Source organism: Oncorhynchus kisutch, linkage group LG18 (genome assembly GCF_002021735.2).
Source record: "Oncorhynchus kisutch isolate 150728-3 linkage group LG18, Okis_V2, whole genome shotgun sequence".
NCBI classification, from domain to species: Eukaryota; Metazoa; Chordata; class Actinopteri; order Salmoniformes; family Salmonidae; genus Oncorhynchus; species Oncorhynchus kisutch.
The window spans coordinates 80,659,414-80,686,445 of NC_034191.2; the positions used below are offsets into that span (position 1 = coordinate 80,659,414).

The 27,032-nt window shown below is 46.3% G+C and overlaps 1 protein-coding gene across 1 annotated transcript in view; it reads right to left on the bottom strand.

The window, feature by feature from the left end:
- Window positions 1-2,238: 2,238 nt before the first annotated feature.
- LOC109884121 (transient receptor potential cation channel subfamily A member 1) overlaps window positions 2,239-27,032 on the bottom strand; it is an 83,003-nt gene continuing 58,209 nt past the window's right edge. Inside the window, exons 14-28 of the mRNA XM_031796945.1 lie at window positions 26,543-26,657; window positions 25,528-25,694; window positions 24,716-24,806; window positions 24,251-24,310; window positions 23,867-23,965; window positions 23,483-23,553; window positions 15,538-15,697; window positions 13,121-13,210; window positions 12,494-12,663; window positions 12,215-12,344; window positions 9,578-9,760; window positions 7,296-7,364; window positions 6,896-6,997; window positions 4,042-4,157; window positions 2,239-3,035 (exon numbers count right to left, since the gene is read on the bottom strand). Coding sequence (XP_031652805.1) covers window positions 2,834-3,035; window positions 4,042-4,157; window positions 6,896-6,997; window positions 7,296-7,364; window positions 9,578-9,760; window positions 12,215-12,344; window positions 12,494-12,663; window positions 13,121-13,210; window positions 15,538-15,697; window positions 23,483-23,553; window positions 23,867-23,965; window positions 24,251-24,310; window positions 24,716-24,806; window positions 25,528-25,694; window positions 26,543-26,657 — 1,825 coding nt within the window. The 3' untranslated portion in view covers window positions 2,239-2,833. The remainder of the gene's footprint in view (window positions 3,036-4,041; window positions 4,158-6,895; window positions 6,998-7,295; window positions 7,365-9,577; window positions 9,761-12,214; window positions 12,345-12,493; window positions 12,664-13,120; window positions 13,211-15,537; window positions 15,698-23,482; window positions 23,554-23,866; window positions 23,966-24,250; window positions 24,311-24,715; window positions 24,807-25,527; window positions 25,695-26,542; window positions 26,658-27,032) is intronic.

Consider the following 27,032-nt stretch of genomic DNA (forward strand, 5'->3'; position numbering starts at 1 on the left):
CCTCAGGAATTTACGACCTCTCTCTGACGACAGCAGCCTAGTTGAAGGAGGAAAGGGGTAGGCAGTGAGAGGGGAATGGGGCTTGCTGTACCCAAAGAGGGCAACATCATGACAATATCGTTTAGGACCTTGAGCCTGGCTGAGGTGCACCCATGACCAGCTCTGAAATCAGATTGCATAGTGGAGAAGGTACGGTGAGATTCGAAATGGTCGGTAATCTGTTTGTTAACTTGGCTTTCAAAGACCTTAGAAAGGCAGGGTAGAATAGATATAGGTCTGTAGCAGTTTGAGTCTAGAGAGTCTCCCCCTTTGAAGAAGGGGATGACTGCAGCAGCTTTCCAATCTATGGGAATCTTAGACGATACGAAAGAGAGGTTAAACAGGCTAGTGATAGGGGTTGCAACGATTTCGGCAGATACTTTTAGAAAGAGAGGATCCAGATTGTCTAGCCCGGCTGATTTGTAGGGGTCCAGATTTTGCAGCTCTTTCAGAACATCAGCTATCTGGATTTGGTTGAAGGAGACGTGGGAGAGGTTTGGGCGAGTTGCTGTGGGGAGCGCAGGGCTGTTGACCGGGGTAGGGATAGCCAGGTGAAAAGCATGGCCAGCCGTAGAAAAATGCTTATTGAAATTCTCAATTATTGTGGATTTATCGGTAGTGACAATGTTTCCTAGCCTCAGAGCAGTGGGCAGCTGGGAGGAGGTGTTCTTATACTCCATGGACTTTACAGTGTCACAGAACTTTTTTTAGTTTGTACTGCAGGATGCAAATTTCTGTTTGAAAAAGCTAGCCTTTCCTAACTTCCCTGAAAAGCTGCATATCACGGGGGCTATTCGATGCTAATTCAGAACGCCACAGGAAGTTTTTGTGCTTGTCAAGGGCAGACAGGTCTGGAGTGAACCAAGGACTATATCTTATTCCTAGTTCTACATTTTTTGAATGGTGCATGCTTATTTAAGATGGTTAGGAAGGCACTTTTAAAGAATAACCAGGTATCCTCTACTGACGGGATGAGGTCAATGTCATTCCAGGATACCCCGGCCAGGTCGATTAGAAAGGCCTGCTTGCTGAAGTGTTTTAGGGAGCGTTTGACAATGATGAGGGGTGGTGGTTTGACAGCAGACCCATTACGGATGCAGGCAATGAGGCAGTGATCGCTGAGATCTTGGTTGAAAACAGCAGAGGTGTATTTGGAGGGCGAGTTAGTTAGGATTATATCTATGAGGGTGCATATGTTTACGGATTTGGGGTTGTACCTGGTAGGTTCATAGATCATTTGTGTGAGATTGAGGGCATCAAGTTTAGATTGTAGTATGGCTGGGGTGTTAACTGGCATGTCCCAGTTTAGGTCACCTAGCAGCACGAGCTCAGAAGATAGATGGGGGGCAATCAGTTCAAATATGGTGTCCAGGGCACAGCTGGGGGCAGAGTGTGGTCTATAGCAAGCGGCAACAGTGAGAGACTTGTTTCTGGAGAGGTGATTTTTTAGAAGTAGAAGCTTGAATTGTTTTGGTATAGACCTGGATAGTAAGATAGAACTCTGCAGGCTATCACTGCAGGAGATTGCAACACCGCCCCTTTGGAAGTTCTATCTTGGTGGAAAATGTTATAGTTAGGGATGGACATTTCAGGGTTTTTGGTGGTTTTCCTAAGCCAGGATTCAGACATGGCTAAGACATCCGGGTTGGCAGAGTGTGCTAAAGCAGTGAATAAAACAAACATAGAGAGGAGGCTTCTAATGTTAACATGCATGAAACCAAGGCTTTTACGGTTACAGAAGTCCACAAATGAGAGGGCCTGGGGAGTGGGAGTGGAGCTAGGCACTGCAGGACCTGGATTAACCTCTACATCACCAGAGGAACAGAGGAGAAGTAGGATAAGAGTACGGCTAAAGGCTGTAACAACTGGCCGTCTAGCACGTTCAGAACAGAGAGTAAAAGGAGTAGGTTTCTGGGCACGATAGCATAGATTCAAGGCATAGTGTACAGACAAAGGTGATGTAGGATGTGAGTACATTGGAGGTAAACCTAGGCATTGAGTAACGATGAGAGAGTTATAGTCTCTAGAGACGTTTAAACCAGGTGATGTTATCGCATATGTGGGAGGTGGAACAACATGGCATATTAAGGTATATTGAGCAGGGCTAGAGGCTCTACAGTGAAATAAGACAGTAATCACTAACCAGGACAGTAATGGACAAGGCATATTGATATTAGGGAGAGGCATGAGCACAATGTATGGGGACGATTTGACAATTTTTAATGGTTCCATCCAAAATACAACCATTCAGTTACAGTATGTTTCAGGTTATAAGATAAAAATATACATACACTATTCAAATCATTTCAATCACAAGCAATTATTATTACGTGCACACAATAATCTATGAACACATTGAGAAATACAAGTATAGTGTTTGCAGGGCACAGCTGAGAGAGAGAGAGAGAGAGAGAGAGAGAGAGATAGAGAGAGAGAGATCCCTAATTAACCAATCAAAAGTGCATCAGAAATAGTATCCCCAATGATGAAGTCATTCATGCTAATCATAGTATCCTACAGTAAATTTAGAAAACAATATCAGTTCAAGTATTGTATATATAAAAATGAAAATGTTCTATATTTTAAATATTCTTATCATATTGTTGATGGTCATGAATGAGGATTTACAATTCTGGTCTTTCCTAAAAATTTCCCTGGTTTTCACAAATCCTGGTTGGAGGTTTCTGGATCTCCTGTTAATTCCCTTCTGATTTCAGGGATCTTCCACCCAGGATTCCTGGAAAACCGACAAAATTGAATTTTGCAACCCCTAGTCACCAGTAAATTGAAGGACTCAAACGTTCTTGCGCTCGAGGACCTTCATCAGCGGGATCCAGTTGGAGCCCTTGGCTTGGCCCCAGTTTGACCTCTGCCTGTAACCTTTGACCTCAGTGGGCCCGTCATGTTCGTCTGCCTCCGATGTGATCTCCATCTTCTGGATCATCAGCTTCATCAGGTCGTGCTGCTTCTCCAGCACACTGGATATCTCCTTCAATCTGTATGGGATTATATAGAGATATACACACTGGATATCTCCTTCAGTCTGTATGGGATTATATAGAGATATACACACTGGATATCTCCTTCAGTCTGTATGGGATTATATAGAGATATACACACTGGATATCTCCTTCAGTCTGTATGGGATTATATAGAGATATACACACTGGATATCTCCTTCAGTCTGTATGGGATTATATAGAGATATATACACAGGATATCTCCTTCAATCTGTATGGGATTATATAGAGATATACACACTGGATATCTCCTTCAGTCTGGAAAATATAGAAACATGTTTGGTTTTATCAGTCTGACTGGCTTCTCAATGTTTCCGCTTAGTTACAGTAGGGAGGCTTTCCCTGTTGCTCTGCTTAGTTACAGTAGGGAGGCTTTCCCTGTTGCTCTGCTTAGTTACAGTAGGGAGGCTTTCCCTGTTGCTCTGCTTAGTTACAGTAGGGAGGCTTTCCCTGTTGCTCTGCTTAGTTACAGTAGAGAGAATCTCCTTGTTGCTCTGCTTAGTTACAGTTGGGAGGCTTTCCCTGTTGCTCTGCTAACTCTTAGTGTTAAGAGCATATATGCACTTAGTATGTTACAGTTGAGCACTTTCTTACAATTTGAGTTGCTTTTAAAAACGGGCAGAATGTAAAAAGCAACATTTGGTCAAATCTCCCTGTGCTGCGTCTCTAGTCTATCTAACAGAGTGGCACTGGTTTTTACATAAGACCACTAGAGGCAGCTCACGCACCATTTAAAACACTCCAGATCCCTGATTGTCTGTGTGTGTGTGTGTGTGTGTGTGTGTGTGTGTGTGTGTGTGTGTGTGTGTGTGTGTGTGTGTGTGTGTGTGTGTGTGTGTGTGTGTGTGTGTGTGTGTGTGTGTGTGTGTGTGTGTGTGTGTGTGTGTGTGTGTGTGTGTGTGTGTGTGTGTGTGTGTGTGTGTGTGTGTGTCTGTGTCTGTGTCTGTGTCTGTGTCTGTGTCTGTGCGTGTGTGTGACATACCTGTACTTCTGTCTGCGTAGTTCAGCCTCGACAGAGGTTGAATTTGATGAGTTGGTCATTAGACGAATCTGCACTTCGTTTGCTTCTCCTTGACTCCAAAAATTTAGTATTGAGGCCTTTTGAAAGAAAGAACAAAGAACCATTGATTTCTCCAAACCACAGTAAGTCCTATATACACACTATATACAGTATACTGTGTATATACTGTTTATATGTGTGTATAATACACTGCTCAAAAAAATAAAGGGAACACTAAAATAACACATCCTAGATCTGAATGAATGAAATATTCTTATTAAATACTTTTTTCTTGACATAGTTGAATGTGCTGACAACAATCACACAAATTATCAATGGAAATCAAATTTATCAACCCATGGAGGTCTGGATTTGGAGTCCCACTCAAAATTAAAGTGGAAAACCACACTACAGGCTGATCCAACTTTGATGTAATGTCCTTAAAACAAGTCAAAATGAGGCTCAGTAGTGTGTGTGGCCTCCACGTGCCTGTATGACCTCCCTACAACGCCTGGGCATGCTCCTGATGAGGTGGCAGATGGTTTCCTGAGGGATCTCCTCCCAGACCTGGACTAAAGCATCCGCCAACTCCTGGACAGTCTGTGGTGCAACGTGGCATTGGTGGATGGAGCGAGACATGATGTCCCAGATGTGCTCAATTGGATTCAGGTCTGGGGAACGGGCGGGCCAGTCCATAGCATCAATGCCTTCCTCGTCCTCTTGCAGGAACTGCTGACAGACTCCAGCCACATGAGGTCTAGCATTGTGTTGCATTAGGAGGAACCCAGGGCCAACCGCACCAGCATATGGTCTCACAAGGGGTCTGAGGAGCTCATCTCGGTACCTAATGGCAGTCAGACTACCTCTGGCGAGCACATGGAGGGCTGTGCGCCCCCCCCCCCAAAGAAATGCCACCCCACACCATGACCGACCCACCGCCAAACCGGTCATGCTGGAGGATGTTGCAGGCAGCAGAACGTTCTCCACGGTGTCTCCAGACTGTCACGTCTGTCACATGTGCTCAGTGTGAACCTGCTTTCATCTGTGAAGAGCACAGGGCGCCAGTGGTGAATTTGCCAATCTTGGTGTTCTCTGGCAAATGAAAAACATCCTGCACGGTGTTGGGCTGTAAGCACAACCCCCACCTGTGGACGTCGGGCCCTCATACCACCCTCATGGAGTCTGTTTCTTACCGTTTGAGCAGACACATGCACATTTGTGGCCTGCTGAAGGTCATTTTGCAGGGCTCTGGCAGTGCTCTTGCACAAAGGCGGAGGTAGCGGTCCTGCTGCTGGGTTGTTGCCCTCCTACGGCCTCCTCCAAGTCTCCTGATGTACTGGCCTGTCTCCTTGTAGCACCTCCATGCTCTGGACACTACGCTGACAGACACAGCAAACCTTCTTGCCACAGCTCGCAATGATGTGTCATCCTGGATGAGCTGCACTACCTGAGCCACTTGTGTGGGTTGTAGACTCCGTCTCATGCTACCACTAGAGTGAAAGCACCGGCAGCATTCAAAAGTGACCAAAACATCAGCCAGGAAACATAGGAACTGAGAAGTGGTCTGTGGTCACCACCTGCAGAACCACTCCTTTATTGGGGGTGTCTTACTATTTGCCTATAATTTCCACCTATTGTCTATTCCATTTGCACAACAGCATGTGAAATGTATTGTCAATCAGTGTTGCTTCCTAAGTGGACAGTTTGATTTCACAGAAGTGTGATTGACTTGGAGTTACATTCTGTTGTTTAAGTGTTCCCTTTATTTTTTTGAGCAGTGTATATATATATATATATATATATATATTTATCAACCTCTTTCTCTATATTGACTTAGACACCAATCGAGATTAATCTACATATCATTCACCTATTGTGGGATGGTAGAAGGTGAAGACTGTTTCATTTTCCCCAGTAGGATGGTAGAAGGTAAAGACTGTTTCATTTTCCCCAGTAGGATGATAGAAGGTGAAGACTGTTTCATTTTCCCCAGTAGGATGGTAGAAGGTGAAGACTGTTTCATTTTCCCCAGTAGGATGATAGAAAGTGAAGACTGTTTCATTTTCCCCAGTAGGATGGTAGAAGGTGAAGACTGTTTCATTTTCCCCAGTAGGATGGTAGAAGGTGAAGACTGTTTCATTTTCCCCAGTAGGATGGTAGAAGGTAAAGACTGTTTCATTTTCCCCAGTAGGATGATAGAAGGTGAAGACTGTTTCATTTTCCCCAGTAGGATGGTAGAAGGTGAAGACTGTTTTAGTTTCCCCAGTAGGATGATAGAAGGTGAAGACTTTCATTTTCCCCAGTAGGATGGTAGAAGGTGAAGACTGTTTTAGTTTCCCCAGTAGGATGATAGAAGGTGAAGACTTTCATTTTCCCCAGTAGGATGGTAGAAGGTAAAGACTGTTTTAGTTTCCCCAGTAGGATGATAGAAGGTGAAGACTTTCATTTTCCCCAGTAGGATGGTAGAAGGTGAAGACTGTTTTAGTTTCCCCAGTAGGATGATAGAAGGTGAAGACTGTTTCATTTTCCCCAGTAGGATGATAGGTGACCGATGTTTTCGCGAATGTTTTCTTTCGTACGAGTGTAAAAACGCATTGAAAACACAGGGAGCACTGATTTATTCACCTCAAATGGTGATCAGCTTGTTTTGTCTTTCTTACCACCACATCAGTGGAACGCACCAGGTAGAGGGTTGCAAAATTACGGTAACTTGACCAAAATTCTGGTTGAAGGATTCTGGATCTCCTGCTTATTCCTGATTCATGGAATTTCTTAAATCGGTATTTTTGGAAAACCTGGGAATTAGAGATATATTACCGACAGGAGCCATACCTACCTTGGAGCACTTGCGGTTGGGGTAGATGGTGAAGAATGACTGGTCCACTCTCTTCAACAACCAGTACGGCATCTTTTCTTCCAGATTGGTGTGGAGCTCGATCTGACATGGAAATAAATCAATGCCTTCAGACAACAAAATCAGCAAGTATGGCATTTTGTTATATTAAGAAATGTTTCGGGAATAGTTGTAGGTCTATGATTGGGTACAGTATGATGAGGAAGGGATGTTGACCCAATCAGAACAACTTTACAATACACTTCAGTGACGAATGTCTAAAGGAATTTTCTAAATTGAGGACTTTGAGGAAATATGCAACACACTGAACAAGAATTCATTAGATGTTATGTATGGTGTCTGTAATTTTATCTTAACAAAAGGATGAGTGTCAGCTACACACCTGCATGGCTATTCTCTTCAGACCTGCGGTTCTCTTTACCTCAGCGATGTCTCCGACTGCCAAACCGATCTACAACACGTAGGTTAGCATTATTAGTCATGAATGTTGTTCTGGAGGCAACTCTGCAGAGTGGTCACTAGCTGGCACAGCCACAAAGTCATACAAACCTTAACTTTAACCACACTGCACACCCTAATGCCTAACCTTAACCTTAAATGATTACAAAAAAGCTATTTTATCAACATTTGTTTACATTTTTACATTATAGACAATTTTGACTTTGCAGCTGGCCCACCTAGTCGAAATAGCTCAGTTTTGCCTCCAGGACAAGACACATCACAATAAACCTTCCTACAACACTATCAGGTTCGAAGGTAAGACCCAATTGCAGACTATGTCGAAGTAACAATGTATCATGACACAATGCGAGACCCAGATGCAGACACAGGAGGTAGATGGTTGGAGTCTTACAATGTTTAATAATCCAAAAGGGGTAGGCAAGAGAATGGTCATGGACAGGGTAAAGGTCAAAACCAGATCAGAGTCCAGGAGGTACAGAGTGGCAGACAGGCTCGTGGTCAGGGCCGGCAGAATGGTCAGGCAGGCAGGTACAGAGTGGCAGACAGGCTCGTGGTCAGGGCCGGCAGAATGGTCAGGCAGGCGGTTTCAAAGTCCAGAAACAGGCAAGGGTCAAAACCAGGAGGACTTGAAGAAGGAGAATAGCAAAAAGCAGGAGAACGGAGAAAAGAAAAGCTGGTTGACTTGGAAAAACATACAAGATGAACTGGAACAGAGAGACAGGAAACACAGGGATAAATACACTGGCACAGAGAGACAGGAAACACAGGGATAAATACACTGGAACAGAGAGACAGGAAACACAGGGATAAATACACTGGCACAGAGAGACAGGAAACACAGGGATAAATACACTGGCACAGAGAGACAGGAAACACAGGGATAAATACACTGGTACAGAGAGACAGGAAACACAGGGATAAATACACTGGTACAGAGAGACAGGAAACACAGGGATAAATACACTGGTACAGAGAGACAGGAAACACAGGGATAAATACACTGGTACAGAGAGACAGGAAACACAGGGATAAATACACTGGCACAGAGAGACAGGAAACACAGGGATAAATACACTGGTACAGAGAGACAGGAAACACAGGGATAAATACACTGGTACAGAGAGACAGGAAACACAGGGATAAATACACTGGCACAGAGAGACAGGAAACACAGGGATAAATACACTGGTACAGAGAGACAGGAAACACAGGGATAAATACACTGGTACAGAGAGACAGGAAACACAGGGATAAATACACTGGCACAGAGAGACAGGAAACACAGGGATAAATACACTGGCACAGAGAGACAGGAAACACAGGGATAAATACACTGGTACAGAGAGACAGGAAACACAGGGATAAATACACTGGCACAGAGAGACAGGAAACACAGGGATAAATACACTGGCACAGAGAGACAGGAAACACAGGGATAAATACACTGGGGATAATAAGCGACACCTGGAGGGGGTGGAGACAATCACAAGGAGCAGGTGAAACAGATCAGGGCGTGACACAATGTTTATTACAGCAACAGGGTCAGGCAAACCACAGGTCAAGGCAGCCAGGGGTCGATAATCCAGAGTAGTGGTGAGAAGGTACAGGACAGCAGGTAGGCTCAGGAAAGGCATGAATGGACAAAACCGGGAAAAACAGGAACATTAGGCAAGACAGGAGCAGGGGTGAAAACCGCTGGTAGGTTTGAAGAACAAAACGAACTGGCAACAGACAAACAGGAAACACAAGTATAAATACACTGGGGATAATGGGGAAGATGGGTGACACCTGGAGGGCGGGGGTGGAGACAATCACAAGGACAGGTGAAACAGATCAGGACGTGACATACACACTCAAATAAGAACCATCTTTCCTGTGAAATGTGGGGCTGCATTTCAATAATCTGAACTAGCTTTCTCGCCTCATCTCCTTCCATTCATCAACACAGATCTAAGGTAAGGAGACAAGAAGAGGAAGCCTTTTTGGACAGTTGAGATGGACCAGAGGTGTCAAGGTATATTCTATGGAGGGGCCGTGTGTGTGCTGTTTTTTAAATTATTTTCTTTCAATTTGTGTCTAATTAAGACCTAGATAACCAGGTGAGGGGAGTTCCAATCATGTACAAGGGATGAGTGAAAACCCTCAGAGATTCGTCCCTCCAGTGAATGAGTTTGACACGCTTTAGATCATGGAGATGCTTACCATCATGTTCATCAGCAGGATCGGCATGAGGATGACAAACACCACAAACATATAGAAAGTGAGGAATGGAAATGGAAGTTTGTTGTCTAGGTAGATGTCCAGAATGTTGCTTTGGTAATTCAGTTCTCCAACCATCATCACAAAGATCTGGACCCCAGACAGGTCCAGTCGCTCAAACTCTTTCTGAAACAACAAAAGAGAGAAAGAGAAATGGGATGACATGGAACATGGCAGAGGACTTAAAACATAAGCAGATCTTAGTTCCATCTCAGATATCTTTGTTTATTTTTTTAAAATGACAAATTACCTATGTAGGCCTTATGAAGGGTTTATGAAGGCGTCATTAGGCCTTATAGGGCATCTGCACTTCCTGATTTGGCCTTGTTTTTCATCAATGCTCATTAAGAAATGCTAGCAGCCATGACTGAAGGCAAACAGGAGTTGTCTTGGGGGTGTGGTTTGATATGGGGGTTTCTTGGGTGTGTCTTTGCCATTCAATCACAACGAAGAGCAGTAGTAGGTACAGCGAGGTAAACTAAACTAGCTTTTCTATGGAGAGAATGAAGTTTTGAAGTTGAGGAGTTCCCCCCTCCTGACTGACCTGCCACCTCAAGATGGTCAGTTCTATGTGTTGGCTAAAGCCTGTACGGACCTTGTGTTTAGCCAAGCTGACAGCAGCTAGCTAGCATAGCTTGGTGATAACTGCAGCTGGCTATACTATGATAACGCAGCACTCCGGGCCAAGGGCACAACGGCCACTGGCCACAAAAGGCATGGATTTTCTTAGGGTGCATTACGGCCACACAAATGGGATGCCGCCGTGAAATTCTGCCAAATTGTGAATGAAAGACTGATGTTGTGTGTGCAGCCCGGGCAAAAAAAAACTAACCAGAGCTCATGCCTTTCAAGCAACTGTTTTCAAATGATCATCAGAGTCGCATCATGGAGCCTTACAATGTATTAAAAATCAACACATACAGCCCAACGTTTGTAAAACAACTAAAGTTACATAAATAACTCTACATTAAGCATATAGGAGGACCTATGTTTTTGTTAACCACTCAACACATAATAGCCTTATGTGCGCACTTCCTCAAATCGTTTGGAGGAAATAACCTTTCTACTTTATAAATTTGGGATCGGTGTCCCTTCCACGGGACAGCTAACGTAGGCTAATGCGATTATCATGAGGTTATAAGTAACAAGAACATTTCCCAGGACATAGACATGTCTGATATTTGCATAAAGCTTCAATTATTGTTAATCAAATTGCATTGGCCAATTTACAGTAGCTGTTACAGTGAAATAATACCATGCCTTTGTTTGAGGAGAGTGCACACTTTTGAACAAGAAAAGTTATTAATAAACAAATTAGGTACATTTGAGCAGTCTTAAAACAGCATTTTGAACAGAAATACAATGGTTCATTGGATCAGTCTGAAACTTTGCACATACACTGCTGCCATCTAGTGGCCAAAATCTAAATTGCAACTCAACTGGGCTGGAAAAATACATTATGGCCTTTCTCTTGCATTTCAAAGATGATGGTACAAAAGAACGGTTGTTTTTTTTCCTTTGTATTATCTTTTACCAGATCTAATGTGATATATTCAACTACATTCTTTTCATATGGTCATGAACTTCATAGTGGTTTCTTTCAAATGGTACCAAGAATATGCATATCCTTGCTTCAGGGCCTGAGCTACAGGCAGTTAGATTTGGGTTTGTCATTTTAGAAGAAAATTGAAAAAAAGGGGGGAATCCTTGTTCAATTGTTTTTTTTCATACTTTAAAATAATGCCTAAGCATGACTAAGCAAATCTTGCCTGCTAAATTAATTAGTGTAGCCCACAGCCATTTGGCATAAGCCAGATCAGGACCTAACATAAGGACAACTCAGAGTGTGTTATTCTGTTCTTCTGAAATAGACTACATTTTCTTCATATCATGCTTCTTTAGACCTGTCTAAAATACATATTTGATTAATTGTGAAGGTCTAGGCTATATCACCGGCTGACAAAATTTGGTAAATGTCACAGCCCTAATCCTATCTGGATGATATTTCTATGGCTAGATAGTAAGAGCCAGTAGAACAATGTTTCTGACTCCTATCGATGCCACATAGGCTTTCAAAAGGAGAAGTTGGTTTTGCAAGGGCAGTTGACTTTAAAAAATGTTTTGAGTCATTTAAAATGGGGACCACTGTTTGGGATGTCTCGTCTCACCTGATTGAGCACGAGGGCATGGAAGACCAAGGACACTGTTTGTGATGTCTCTTCTCACCTGATTGAGCATGAGGGCATGGAAGACCAAGGACCACTGTTTGTGATGTCTCTTCTCACCTGATTGAGCATGAGGGCATGGAAGACCAACGACCACTGTTTGTGATGTCTCGTCTCACCTGATTGAGCATGAGGGCATGGAAGACCAAGGACCACTGTTTGTGATGTCTCGTCTCACCTGGTTGAGCATGAGGGCATGGAAGACCAAGGACCACTGTTTGTGATGTCTCGTCTCACCTGATTGAGCATGAGGGCATGGAAGACCAAGGACCACTGTTTGTGATGTCTCGTCTCACCTGGTTGAGCATGAGGGCATGGAAGACCAAGGACCACTGTTTGTGATGTCTCGTCTCACCTGGTTGAGCATGAGGGCATGGAAGACCAAGGCAAACGCCAGCATCAGAAAGAAGAAAAGCAGTAGGATTTTCCACAATGTCTTCGCAATCTCGTTAAACATCACCACGTAAATCCCAAAGTGCTCAAACCTGGCAAGAGGAAACACAGGAAGGATTTGAATAACATTTGATATGTGCGCTACTTACAATATTCAAAACAACTAAGTAAAATAGTTTTTTTATTGTCAGTCTACACCAGAGGAATGTCAGCTACATTGTTTAGACAGTTGGTAAAAAACCTTTGCAGATAGAAGAGGAAGCTAATCCAGGATTGAAAGACTGCCATCGCCCCAGCCTGCCAGTACCAAGACCCCTCAACGTTGAAATTCAGGGGGATGACGAAGAGAAGAGAGAAGATGGCCACGGTCCAGTCCTGATAGTTAAAGGGATCCTTGAAGTAAGTCAAACGCTATTGGAAGAAAACAAGAGAATGTCAGGTATACGTCTGAAACTCTACATTTTTAGAATGAGCCTTCAATTGACTTTATTGCAAGACAAACAAAACTTTACCTAACTTAAGTGAGAATTCAAATGATGAAGACTATTGAAAATATATTTTCGGGGATGTTGTATTAGCCCAATTGATCACACATGGAAGAACTGATAATATATCACTGTTTAACCAGCGGTTTCTTTATAAAAGCGCCATAACTCTTCTTGACGACAACAATAAATAGCAACTAGCAAGTTACAGGCAGTAACTGGCAGCAGTCACCAGTAACCTGTATCGTTAAACTTGTAAAGTTCCTATTTTGGCACATTTGTACTGTGATAACACGTTTAAATAAGAGACCCCCCCCCCCCTCTCTGATCCATCACGAGCGACTTGTCTGTATGTCTGCCTGGAGACGTTACCGAAGGTCTACCTGGTGGTACATCTGCGTCACTTCCTTCCCCATGGAATAAATGTTCATCACCAGCACCATCACCATGCAGCTGGACAGGAAGGAACCTTGCTGTGGGTGAAAGGTCGTCAGATTTAAAGGGGAAGTTTACCCCAAATCACATAAACTTCCAAGTGATTCCATGTATTGCAACTAGTGGAGTTTGCCCTCTCCCCCCCTCTCTCCCTGGATTGCAGGACGACGGGTCATGTGACACGTTATTGGAAGAAGACCCCTCTCTGCTCTGTTGTCAGTGAATACCCGGTTCACAAATCAGCAAACTGTGGACAGATTCATTGTTTTATCGAAAGCGTACGGCCAAATCAACTGCCCTTCCCCTTGCTCTGCAAGAGCCGCGGCTTTTGTGGAGCGATAGGTAACGATGCTTCGTGGGTGACTGTTGTTGATGTGTGCAGAGGGTCCCTGGTTGTACTTTATACAGGAAATCTAGGGAAGAAGCCCCCAAAATGTAACCGTTTTCCGGTAAAAGATACATAGCGATGCAAAAAGATTAGTTAGTAGCAATTGGAAATAGCAAATACGATGTACAAACCACTGCAGACAACATTACATTGCTGCGTTGTGTGTAGTACGCTCTTCAGCGACGATGCTGTGAACTAACTCTCTGCTGCGGCAGTCAGCTACATTAAATAACAATATAAAATATTCACAAATATTTTAGGTGGAAAATTACAAAACTTGTCTAAAGGCACACCTGCTGTGTTCCCTTTATGGTGCAATACATTCAACCAGAGACCTGTGGGCCCTAATCAGAGACCAGAGACCTATAGGGCCTACTCAGAGACCTATGGGGCCTACTCAGAGACCTATGGGGCCTAATCAGAGACCAGAGACCTATGAGGCCTAATCAGAGACCAGAGACCTATGAGGCCTAATCAGAGACCAGAGACCTATGGGGCCTAATCAGAGACCAGAGACCTATGGGGCCTAATCAGAGACCAGAGACCTATGGGGCCTAATCAGAGACCAGAGACCTGTGGGCCCTAATCAGAGACCAGAGACCTGTGGGCCCTAATCAGAGACCACAGATCTGTGGGGTCTGACCAGAGACCAGAGACCTATAGGGCCTGACCAGAGGCCATGGGGTCTGACCAGAGACCAGAGACCTATGGGGCCTGACCAGAGACCTATGGGGTCTGACCAGAGACCAGGGATCTATGGGGTCTGACCAGAGACCTATGGGGTCTGACCAGAGACCTATGGGGTCTGACCAGAGACCTATGGGGTCTGACCAGAGACCTATGGGGCCTGACCAGAGACCTATGGGGTCTGACCAGAGACCTATGGGGTCTGACCAGAGACCAGAGACCTATGGGGTCTGACCAGAGACCTATGGGGCCTGACCAGAGACCAGAGACCTATGGGGTCTGACCAGAGACCAGAGACCTATGGGGTCTGACCAGAGACCAGGGACCTATGGGGTCTGACCAGAGACCTATGGGGCCTGACCAGAGACCAATCGGGCCTGACCAGAGACCTATGGAGTCTGACCACAGACCAGAGACCTATGGGGTCTGACCAGAGACCTGCTGGGCCTGACCAGAGACATATGGGGTCTGACCAGAGGCCCCTATGGGGTCTGACCAGAGGCCCCTATGGGGTCTGACCAGAGACCAGAGACCTGTGGGCCCTGACCAGAAACCTATGGGTCTGACCAGAGTAGTGCACCATATAGTGAACAGGGTGCCATTTCGGACCCAGACAATGATCTGGTCAACAAGGTCACATGACTGTATCCTCCTCCTTCTGGGGAATGAGAGATGTGTGATGACATCACCCCGATTGCATTCCAAATGCCGCCCTATTCCCTATATAGTGCACTACTTAGAGACAGTTGTAATGTACTGTATGAATCAATTCAATAACCTGCAACTTTGACTATACTTTCTATAGCAGCATTTCCCAAACGTGGTCCTGGGGTGCACATTTAGCTTTTTTTTCCCTAGTCTTGATGATGAGGTGGTTAGGCTATTTGAATCTGAAAATGTTGTGCTCGGGAAAACATCAAAATGTGCGACCCTTTGGGTCCCAGGGACCAAGTTTGAGAACCTTGCCTATAGCAATGTGTTGTTTATATAGCGTATACTAGCGAATGCATAATGCAAATCACTTCCATTCAACTGCTTGACCACTAGATCTATACTAAGGCACGGGGTGAGAATCATGTCATTTTTATTCCCACTCGTAAATTGATACTAGCCAATCCATTATGGCAAGGTGTCCCCCCCCCATGCACCCACTTTCTTTTGTTTGTTAAATAACACAAAGCATCTGCTCCTTTTCATTACAATTTCTCCTATCACACACACACACCATTACAGCCGAGCCCACAGCACCTGGCATTTGACAGCCATGCAGCCAGTATTAGTGTACAGTACCTCTCTGACGGAAATGGGCACCATGGTGACAGCTGTGGTGTTGTCAGGGCCGGTGTAGTCCAGGCTGGGTCTCAGGCTCACTATGAGGTGGGTGAGAGGAAGCAGACCCAGCAGGTACACAAACAGGTTCAGAAGGTGGGCAGCGCTCCCGTAGGCCACCCTGGAGTTAGGAAATAGAAGAATCATAAAAGCCTAATGGGCCAGGGTCGAAATCAGTGTACTGTTTAGCAGGGGTTGGAACCGGTTCAGAACCGAAAACTGGAACAAAATTCAAGGAACAGAAACGGAACCTGGAACGAAAGTGATCCATACTGTTCTAGAACAGAAATGTTATTTTTAAAGGCTTTTGAACCGGTCAACAACATTATTATTATTATTTTAAATTTTTTTATCCCTTTTTCTCCCCAATTTCATGGTGTCCAATTGTTTAGTAGCTACTATCTTGTCTCATCGCTACAACTCCCGTATGGGCTCGGGAGAGAAGAAGGTTGAAAGTCATGCGTCCTCCGATACACAACCCAACCAAGCCGCACTGCTTCTTAACACAGGGCGCATCCAACCAGGAAGCCAGCCGCACCAATGTGTCGGAGGAAACACAGTGCACCTGGCAACCTTGGTTAGCGCACACTGCGCCCAGCCCGCCACAGGAGTCGCTGGTGCACGATGAGACAAGGACACCCCTACCGACCAAGCCCTCCCTAACCCGGGCGACGCTAGGCCAATTGTGCATCGCCCCACGAACCTCCCAGTCGCGGCCGGTTACGACAGAGCCTGGGCGCGAACCCAGGGACTCTGATGGCACAGCTGGCACTGCAGTACAGCGCCCTTAACCACTGCGCCACCCGGGAGGCCCGTCAACAACATAATTTAATGCTACCGAGTTTGTGCTGCTACCTTGTTGTCTTGATAACGTGTTGTTGTCATGTTGTGTTTCTACCATGCTGTGTTGTTGTCTTAGGTCTCTTTTTATGTAGTGTTGCGGTGTCTCTCTGGCCGTGATGTATGTTTTGTCCTGCATTGTGTTGTCATGTGTTGCTGCCATGCTGTGTTGTTGTCTTAGATCTCTTTTTATGTAGTGTTGCGGTGTCTCTCTGGCCGTGATGTATGTTTTGTCCTGCATTGTGTTGTCATGTGTTGCTGCCATGCTGTGTTGTTGTCTTAGGTCTCTCTTTGTGTAGTGTTGCGGTGTCTCTCTGGCCGTGATGTATGTTTTGTCCTGCATTGTGTTGTCATGTGTTGCTGCCATGCTGTGTTGTTGTCTTAGGTCTCTCTTTGTGTAGTGTTGCGGTGTCTCTCTGGCCGTGATGTATGTTTTGTCCTGCATTGTGTTGTCATGTGTTGCTGCCATGCTGTGTTGTTGTCTTAGGTCTCTCTTTGTGTAGTGTTGCGGTGTCTCTCTGGCCGTGATGTATGTTTTGTCCTGCATTGTGTTGTCATGTGTTGCTGCCATGCTGTGTTGTTGTCTTAGGTCTCTCTTTATGTAGTGTTGCGGTGTCTCTCTGGCCGTGATGTATGTTTTGTCCTGCATTGTGTTGTCATGTGTTGCTGCCATGCTGTGTTGTTGTCTTAGGTCTCTCTTTGTGTAGTGTTGCGGTGTCTCTCTGGCCGTGATGTATGTTTTGTCCTGCATTGTGTTGTCATGTGTTGCTGCCATGCTGTGTTGTTGTCTTAGGTCTCTCTTTGTGTAGTGTTGCGGTGTCTCTCTGGCCGTGATGTATGTTTTGTCCTGCATTGTGTTGTCATGTGTTGCTGCCATGCTGTGTTGTTGTCTTAGGTCTCTCTTTGTGTAGTGTTGCGGTGTCTCTCTGGCCGTGATGTATGTTTTGTCCTGCATTGTGTTGTCATGTGTTGCTGCCATGCTGTGTTGTTGTCTTAGGTCTCTCTTTGTGTAGTGTTGCGGTGTCTCTCTGGCCGTGATGTATGTTTTGTCCTGCATTGTGTTGTCATGTGTTGCTGCCATGCTGTGTTGTTGTCTTAGGTCTCTCTTTGTGTAGTGTTGCGGTGTCTCTCTGGCCGTGATGTATGTTTTGTCCTGCATTGTGTTGTCATGTGTTGCTGCCATGCTGTGTTGTTGTCTTAGGTCTCTCTTTGTGTAGTGTTGCGGTGTCTCTCTGGCCGTGATGTATGTTTTGTCCTGCATTGTGTTGTCATGTGTTGCTGCCATGCTGTGCTGTTGTCTTAGGTCTCTCTTTGTGTAGTGTTGCGGTGTCTCTCTGGCCGTGATGTATGTTTTGTCCTGCATTGTGTTGTCATGTGTTGCTGCCATGCTGTGTTGTTGTCTTAGATCTCTTTTTATGTAGTGTTGCGGTGTCTCTCTGGCCGTGATGTATGTTTTGTCCTGCATTGTGTTGTCATGTGTTGCTGCCATGCTGTGTTGTTGTCTTAGGTCTCTCTTTGTGTAGTGTTGCGGTGTCTCTCTGGCCGTGATGTATGTTTTGTCCTGCATTGTGTTGTCATGTGTTGCTGCCATGCTGTGTTGTTGTCTTAGGTCTCTTTTTATGTAGTGTTGCGGTGTCTCTCTGGCCGTGATGTATGTTTTGTCCTGTATTGTGTTGTCATGTGTTGCTGCCATGCTGTGTTGTTGTCTTAGGTCTCTCTTTGTGTAGTGTTGCGGTGTCTCTCTGGCCGTGATGCATGTTTTGGCCTACATTTTTTTTTTTAATCCCAGGTGGCCTTTTGCCTCTTGGAGGCTGTCATCGTAAACAAGAATTTGTTTAAATGGAGGTTAAATACAAATAAAGTCAAACGTTCCAGGCAGTTTTTTCTACTCACACAAAAAATGCAACAAAGCAAAGCCATTGTCTGCCTGCAAGTTAAACATCTTTGCCAGTGTGTGTGAGCCCCTGCCCCCTCTGAAGCATAGACTACTGTAGCCCCTGCCCCCTCTGAAGCATAGACTACTGTAGCCCCTCCCCTTCTGAAGCATAGGCTACTGTAGCCCCTGCCCCCTCTGAAGCATAGGCTACTGTAGCCCCTCCCCCTCTGAAGCATAGGCTACTGTAGCCCCTCCCCCCTCTGAAGCATAGACTACTGTAGCCCCTGCCCCCTCTGAAGCATAGGCTACTGTAGCCCATCCCCCTCTGAAGCATAGGCTACTGTAGCCCCTCCCCCTCTGAAGCATAGACTACTGTAGCCCCTTCCACCTCTGAAGCATAGGCTACTGTAGCCCCTCCCCCTCTGAAGCATAGGCTACTGTAGCCCCTTCCCCCTCTGAAGCATAGACTACTGTAGCCCCTCCCCCTCTGAAGCATAGGCTACTGTAGGCCCTCCCCCTCTGAAGCATAGGCTACTGTAGCCCCTCCCCCTTCCGAAGCATAGACTACTGTAGCCCCTCCCCCTCTGAAGCATAGGCTACTGTAGCCCCTCCCCCCTCTGAAGCATAGGCTACTGTAGCCCCTCCCCCCTCTGAAGCATAGACTACTGTAGCCCCTCCCCCTCTGAAGCGTAGACCACTGTAGCCCCTCCCCCTCTGAAGCATAGGCTACTGTAGCCCCTCCCCCTCGGAAGCATAGACTACTAGGGCCTCCCCCTCTGAAGCATAGGCTACTGTAGCCCCTCCCCCCTCTGAAGCATAGGCTACTGTAGCCCCTCCCCCTCTGAAGCATAGACTACTGTAGCCCCTCCCTCCTCTGAAGCGTAGACTACTGTAGCCCCTCCCCCCTCTGAAGCATAGACTACTGTAGCCCCTCCCCCCTCTGAAGCATAGGCTACTGTAGCCCATCCCCCACTGAAGCATAGGCTACTGTAGCCCCTCCCCCTCTGAAGCATAGACTACTGTAGCCCCTCCCCCTCTGAAGCATAGGCTACTGTAGCCCCTCCCCCTCTGAAGCATAGACTACTGTAGCCCCTCCCCCTCTGAAGCATAGGCTACTGTAGCCCCTCCCCCTCTGAAGCATAGACTACTGTAGCCCCTCCCCCTCTGAAGCATAGGCTACTGTAGCCCCTCCCCCTTCCGAAGCATAGACTACTGTAGCCCCTCCCCCTCTGAAGCATAGGCTACTGTAGCCCCTCCCCCCTCTGAAGCGTAGACTACTGTAGACCCTCCCCCCTCTGAAGCATAGGCTACAGTAGCCCCTCCCCCTCTGAAGCATAGACTACTGTAGCCCCTACCCCCTCTGAAGCATAGGCTACTGTAGCCCCTCCCCCCTCTGAAGCATAGACTACTGTAGCCCCTCCCCCTCTGAAGCGTAGACCACTGTAGCCCCTCCCCCTCTGAAGCATAGGCTACTGTAGCCCCTCCCCCTCGGAAGCATAGACTACTAGGGCCTCCCCTTCTGAAGCATAGGCTACTGTAGCCCCTCCCCCCTCTGAAGCGTAGACTACTGTAGCCCCTCCCCCCTCTGAAGCATAGGCTACTGTAGCCCCTCCCCCTCTGAAGCATAGACTACTGTAGCCCCTCCCCCCTCTGAAGCATATGCTACTGTAGCCCCTCCCCCTCTGAAGCATAGACTACTGTAGCCCCTCCCCCCTCTGAAGCATAGGCTACTGTAGCCCCTCCCCCTTCCGAGCATAGACTACTGTAGCCCCTCCCCCTCTGAAGCATAGACTACTGTAGCCCCTCCCCCCTCTGAAGCATAGACTACTGTAGCCCCCCCCTCTGAAGCGTAGACTACTGTAGCCCCTCCCCCCTCTGAAGCGTAGACTACTGTAGCCCCTCCCCCTCTGAAGCGTAGACTACTGTAGCCCCTCCTCCCTCTGAAGCATAGACTACTGTAGCCCCCCCCCCTCTGAAGCGTAGACTACTGTAGCCCCTCCCCTCTCTGAAGCATAGGCTACTGTAGCCCCTCCCCCTTCTGAAGCATAGACTACTATAGCCCCTCCCCCTTCCGAAGCATAGACTACTGTAGCCCCTCCCCCTTCCGAGCATAGACTACTGTGGCCCCTCCCCCTCTGAAGCATAGGCTCTGTAGCCCCTCCCCCTCGGAAGCGTAGACTACTGTAGCCCCTCCCCCCTCTGAAGCATAGACTACTGTAGCCCCCCCCTCTGAAGCGTAGACTACTGTAGCCCCTCCCTCCTCTGAAGCGTAGACTACTGTAGCCCCTCCCCCCTCTGAAGCGTAGACTACTGTAGCCCCTCCTCCCTCTGAAGCATAGACTACTGTAGCCCCCCCCCCCCTTCTGAAGCATAGGCTACTGTAGCCCCTCCCTCCTCTGAAGCGTAGACTACTGTAGCCCCTCCCCCTCTGAAGCATAGACTACTGTAGCCCCTCCCTCCTCTGAAGCGTAGACTACTGTAGCCCCTCCCCCCTCTGAAGCGTAGACTACTGTAGCCCCCCCCTCTGAAGCGTAGACTACTGTAGCCCCTCCCCCCTCTGAAGCGTAGACTACTGTAGCCCCTCCCCCTCTGAAGCGTAGACTACTGTAGCCCCTCCTCCCTCTGAAGCATAGACTACTGTAGCCCCCCCCCTCTGAGCGTAGACTACTGTAGCCCCTCCCCTCTCTGAAGCATAGGCTACTGTAGCCCCTCCCCCTTCTGAAGCATAGACTACTATAGCCCCTCCCCCTTCCGAAGCATAGACTACTGTAGCCCCTCCCCCTTCCGAGCATAGACTACTGTGGCCCCTCCCCCTCTGAAGCATAGGCTACTGTAGCCCCTCCCCCCCGGAAGCGTAGACTACTGTAGCCCCTCCCCCCTCTGAAGCGTAGACTACTGTAGCCCCCCCCTCTGAAGCGTAGACTACTGTAGCCCCTCCCTCCTCTGAAGCGTAGACTACTGTAGCCCCTCCCCCCTCTGAAGCGTAGACTACTGTAGCCCCTCCTCCCTCTGAAGCATAGACTACTGTAGCCCCCCCCCTTCTGAAGCATAGGCTACTGTAGCCCCTCCCTCCTCTGAAGCGTAGACTACTGTAGCCCCTCCCCCTCTGAAGCATAGACTACTGTAGCCCCTCCCTCCTCTGAAGCGTAGACTACTGTAGCCCCTCCCCCTCTGAAGCATAGACTACTGTAGCCCCTCCCTCCTCTGAAGCGTAGACTACTGTAGCCCCTCCCCCCTCTGAAGCGTAGACTACTGTAGCCCCCCCCTCTGAAGCGTAGACTACTGTAGCCCCTCCCTCCTCTGAAGCGTAGACTACTGTACTGACATTAGAATTGTGATTCAGAAGATGGGGAGAGATTTTTTATTAGCTGGAGAAGAATGGATTAACATTTTCAATGCTAGTTAAGGATACTATAGGCCTAGTTTATTAACTACAAAAAGGTGTGTTTTTAATTCTGGTGCCGCTCTGCACACACAAGCTTGTTAGCTAGCTAGCTCAAAGGACATTCAAAGTTTCTCCTAGATATAATTCTGTGGACCTAATGCAGATAATGCATGTCATAACAAGGTGCCCAGCGCTTCAAGCCTCCCCCTCAATCCAATCTCGCTCTCATCTTGCACCATAGGCTACAATTGTTTGTCCATCACACATGTTAACAACTAGCTTACCTGCTCGATCCGCACTGATTGGTGAAGTAGTTTAATGGGCTAAATTTTAAAAAACAAACAGGATTTTACAGGTTAAAAAGGACTGATATAAACTTTTTTTGGTGGTTCGAACCGGTTCAGAACTTTATGTTGCTGGCCGGAACAGTGGAAAGGAACTTATGGTTCCATTTAAAATGAAACGATTGTGAAATAATTTCGGTTCCAACGCTTTGCTGAATAGGGTCCTAGTAGGGTAGCCTAGTGGTTAGAGTGTAGAGGTGGCAGGGTAGCCTAGTGGTTAGAGTGTAGAGGCGGCAGGTAGCCTAGTGGTTAGAGTGTAGGGGCGGCAGGTAGCCTATTGGTTAGAGTGTAGGGGCGGCAGGTAGCCTAGTGGTTAGAGTGTAGAGGTGGCAGGGTAGCGTAGTGGTTAGAGTGTAGAGGTGGCAGGTAGCCTAGTGGTTAGAGTGTAGAGGTGGCAGGTAGCCTAGTGGTTAGAGTGTAGAGGAGGCAGGGTAGCCTAGTGGTTAGAGTGTAGAGGTGGCAGGGTAGCCTAGTGGTTAGAGTGTAGAGGTGGCAGGGTAGCCTAGTGGTTAGAGTGTAGAGGTGGCAGGGTAGCCTAGTGGTTAGAGTGTAGAGTTGGCAGGGTAGCCTAGTGGTTAGAGTGTAGAGGTGGCAGGGTAGCCTAGTGGTTAGAGTGTAGAGGTGGCAGGGTAGCCTAGTGGTTAGAGTGTAGAGGTGGCAGGGTAGCCTAGTGGTTAGAGTGTAGAGGTGGCAGGGTAGCCTAGTGGTTAGAGTGTAGAGGTGGCAGGTAGCCTAGTGTTTAGAGTGTAGAGGTGGCAGGGTAGCCTAGTGGTTAGAGTGTAGAGGTGGCAGGGTAGCCTAGTGGTTAGAGTGTAGAGGTGGCAGGGTAGCCTAGTGGTTAGAGTGTAGAGGTGGCAGGGTAGCCTAGTGGTTAGAGTGTAGAGGTGGCAGGGTAGCCTAGTGGTTAGAGTGTAGAGGTGGCAGGGTAGCCTAGTGGTTAGAGTGTAGAGGTGGCAGGTAGCCTAGTGGTTAGAGTGTAGAGGTGGCAGGGTAGCCTAGTGGTTAGAGTGTAGAGGTGGCAGGGTAGCCTAGTGGTTAGAGTGTAGAGGTGGCAGGGTAGCCTAGTGGTTAGAGTGTAGAGGTGGCAGGGTAGCCTAGTGGTTAGAGTGTAGAGGTGGCAGGGTAGCCTAGTGGTTAGAGTGTAGAGGTGGCAGGGTAGCCTAGTGGTTAGAGTGTAGAGGTGGCAGGGTAGCCTAGTGGTTAGAGTGTAGAGGTGGCAGGGTAGCCTAGTGGTTAGAGTGTAGAGGTGGCAGGTAGCCTAGTGGTTAGAGTGTAGAGGTGGCAGGGTAGCCTAGTGGTTAGAGCGTTGGACTAGTAACCTGACAAGGTACAAATCTGACGTTCTGCCCCTGAACAGGCAGTTAACCCACTGTTCCTAGGCCGTCATTGAAAATAAGAATTTGTTCTTAACTGACTTGCCTAGTTAAATAAAGGTTACAAAAAAATACTCTAAATACTGACCACTTCATCTCCAGGTATTTCTTGCAGACGGGGTGTGAGAGGAGCTCTATGCGGTTGTATTTCACCATGGCCTGAGAGAGAGAATAAACGGTTGGTGAGTATTTGGATCATTGTATGTTATACTAATCTCTCTCTTAATAAAACGTTTAACTCTCGTGATCTTGATGCTTCCAACAGCTAATGGATCTTTTGTACACCAACGTTTCTGTCCCAATAGACCTTCACCAGGCTGTTTTACAGAGAGGTGAAACCCTGTTCTCGTTAGAACTCTCGCTGCCACAGGAGCTCACTGTTCTGAACAGTACAGGTTTGCTTTTACACTAAATCTACAATTGAAGCTGAGGTTAAAAAAAAAATAGTCTAATGTACTCGTAGTGTTCTTACGTTCAGAGTGGCCAGAGGCTGGATCTTCAGGCCTTTGTCTACCTTTGCATGCTTCGTCAGTGCTATTGGAGCCTGAAGCCACTGGAAATTGTAGTCGATCTACACAAAAGAAAGAAAACAACATTTCAAATTGTAAGAAACGTTCAGATTTGTATTTATTTTTTAACTGAAATCGTACAGTAGGGTTGCAAAATTCCAGAATCTAACCCAAAATTGTCCAGGTTTTCCATGAAATTCTGGAATATTTCCAGAATCTAGAGGGAATACGCAGGGAAATAGGGAATCCTCCAACCAATATTTCGGGAAAACCAGGGAATTTTTGTGTAAAGGTGAACTGTCATTTTGCCTCCCTAGTATTAAGTGCATATGGTAGAATATACTCACATGGTAGTCAGGACTTCTGGTATCGTCGTCTGATTCTCTAATGCAGCGATCCAGAAGGTACTGAACAGGTACAGGGAGATGAGGTGAAATCACCTGGTTAACCTCCTGGTTAAACTAATGGTCACTTGGGATTTTCCTCCACGTTTATGTATTTGTAACAGTACAACCATATTATCATGAACCCTTATTTTTATCAACTAAGTTGACTGAAAACTTGAACTTCTAGTTTTCAGCAATGACATGGGTGATATAATATATTTGTTCTCAGGACACCCATTTAAATCAAATCAAATGTTATTTTGTAAAATACAGTAGGCTACATGTTACTCTCATTTCTCAATATGTTTCTTCCTTCAAAATCAAATCAAATCTGATTTGATTTGATTCCTTCACCGACGTAAAAAAAAGTTGAGGCTCAAACGTATCCTCACTAACCCCTATTTTACCAAGAAAGTTGGAGCAAACCTTGCAAGACTCTGGCAGCAAGTCAACCAGGTCCAACACTGGACAACGATGGCCAGCATCACGTTTGAACATACTCAGGATGTGAGTACATCTGTAAAACACAAACAACAAACACATACACATGAACATGTCTTTATCTGGAAGTCTGTGATCCTCTCCTTGTGATTGGACCAGGAGAAACCCATGGCAAGAGAAAGGATAAGGACCACTAGACTAGGGTTGTAAAATCCCAAGTCTGTGATCCTCTCCTTGTGATTGGACCAGGAGAAACCCATGGCAAGAGAAAGGATAAGGACCACTAGACTAGGGTTGTAAAATCCCAAGTCTGTGATCCTCTCCTTGTGATTGGACCAGGAGAAACCCATGGCAAGAGAAAGGATAAGGACCACTAGACTAGGGTTGTAAAATCCCAAGTCTGTGATCCTCTCCTTGTGATTGGACCAGGAGAAACCCATGGCAAGAGAAAGGATAAGGACCACTAGACTAGGGTTGTAAAATTCCAGTAACATTCCCAAAACCTGCAGGTTTTCCAGAAAACCCGTTTGGAGGACTTTGGATTTCCTTCTTATTCCCTACTAATTCCAGGAAAATCCAGCTAGGATATTTTTTAAAGAAAAACCTGGGAATTGTGGTTAAATCACCAGAGTTTCGCAACCCTAAGCCCACTGGACTAACCCATTGGTCCCCTAACACTGCCCACTGCACCGTGGCTGTCTCCTGTTCCAACCTCTGTCTTTTTGAAAGGGGGTCGGGTACAAAGTAGAAGAATGTCCGTGGACTAGATCAATAAAGTATTCGTTTTCTGGACTGACCTGTCACTGTCGATGATGGCGTTAATCACGTCCTTCCTCCCATGTTGCAGTGCTTCGTGGAAGAAGGAGGCGTGGTTCTTGTTGAGGCTGACCTCCGCCCCTCTCTGGAGCAGCAGTCTCACCGCTGCTACATGACCCTCCCGGGCTGCCAAGTGCAGCGCAGTGCTCTGATCACAACAACAACAACAACACGATTTGTGAATTCAAATCATCAACGAACCAACACATCACCAGGCACGTTTATCCATTCATTCAGTATCTGAAGAATAAAAACATTTAAAAATGAATAATTTGGTTTCCAAAGAGGGTGCTTATTGCTGTTAGAATGTCTGGCTAGGCTACACATCATGATTGTTTTGTTTTGTGTTTAGTTTTATTTTGTATACTTATTGGCTAAAAACTTAATTATGTTTACAAAATGGATTTGTCCTGAAACATAGAGGTTGTCTGAATGAAACATAAAGTTTGTCTGGACGAAGCATAGAGAGAGGTTGTCTGAATGAAACATAGAGGTTGTCTGAACGAAGCATAGAGGTTGTCTGAACGAAGCATAGAGGTTGTCTGAATGAAGCATAGAGGTTGTCTGAATGAAACATTAAGGTTGTCTGAAAGAAACAGAGTTTGTCTGAATGAAACAGAGGTTGTCTGAATGAAACATTAAGGTTGTCTGAAAGAAACAGAGTTTGTCTGAATGAAACAGAGGTTGTCTGAATGAAGCATAGAGGTTGTCTGAACGAAACATTAAGGTTGTCTGGATGAAGCATAGAGGTTGTCTGAATGAAACATTAAGGTTGTCTGAATGAAACATTAAGGTTGTCTGAAAGAAACAGAGTTTGTCTGAATGAAACAGAGGTTGTCTGAATGAAGCATAGAGGTTGTCTGAACGAAACATTAAGGTTGTCTGGACGAAGCATAGAGGTTGTCTGAATGAAACATTAAGGTTGTCTGGACGAAGCATAGAGGTTGTCTGAATGAAACAGAGGTTGTCTGAACGGAACATTAAGGTTGTCCGAACCCCATCCTCATCCAGCTTGTCCAGTAGATTGATGTTGGTGGCCAGGACGATCTTCATGGTCTGGGTGTACCCCTCTGACGCTGCATGGTGTAAACAGGTCCTCCCTTTGTAATCACTATGGAAGAGAGAGACAACACTGAGGAATAGACAGACAGACAGACAGACAACACTGAGGAATAGACAGACAGACAGACAGACTGTTGATGGAATTTATATGAATGACTAGAATATTCCAACCTGAAGCCATATAATCGTATGAAATTGATTAGAATTATGTACAACCATAGTCTGTACAATATGTCTATAATAACATCTTAAAAAACAACTGTCGGTGCCGACCTTGGATTCGGTGCTGACCTTGGCTGGGGTCACTGAGTACTTCCCAGGGTCTCCCTATCTTGAGGGAGGAGGGGGAGTAAGTCTCACGGAATCCCCTAATCTTTGTCAGTTGGGTAGCAGGACATTGTGTGCGTATGTTAGTGTGAATGTG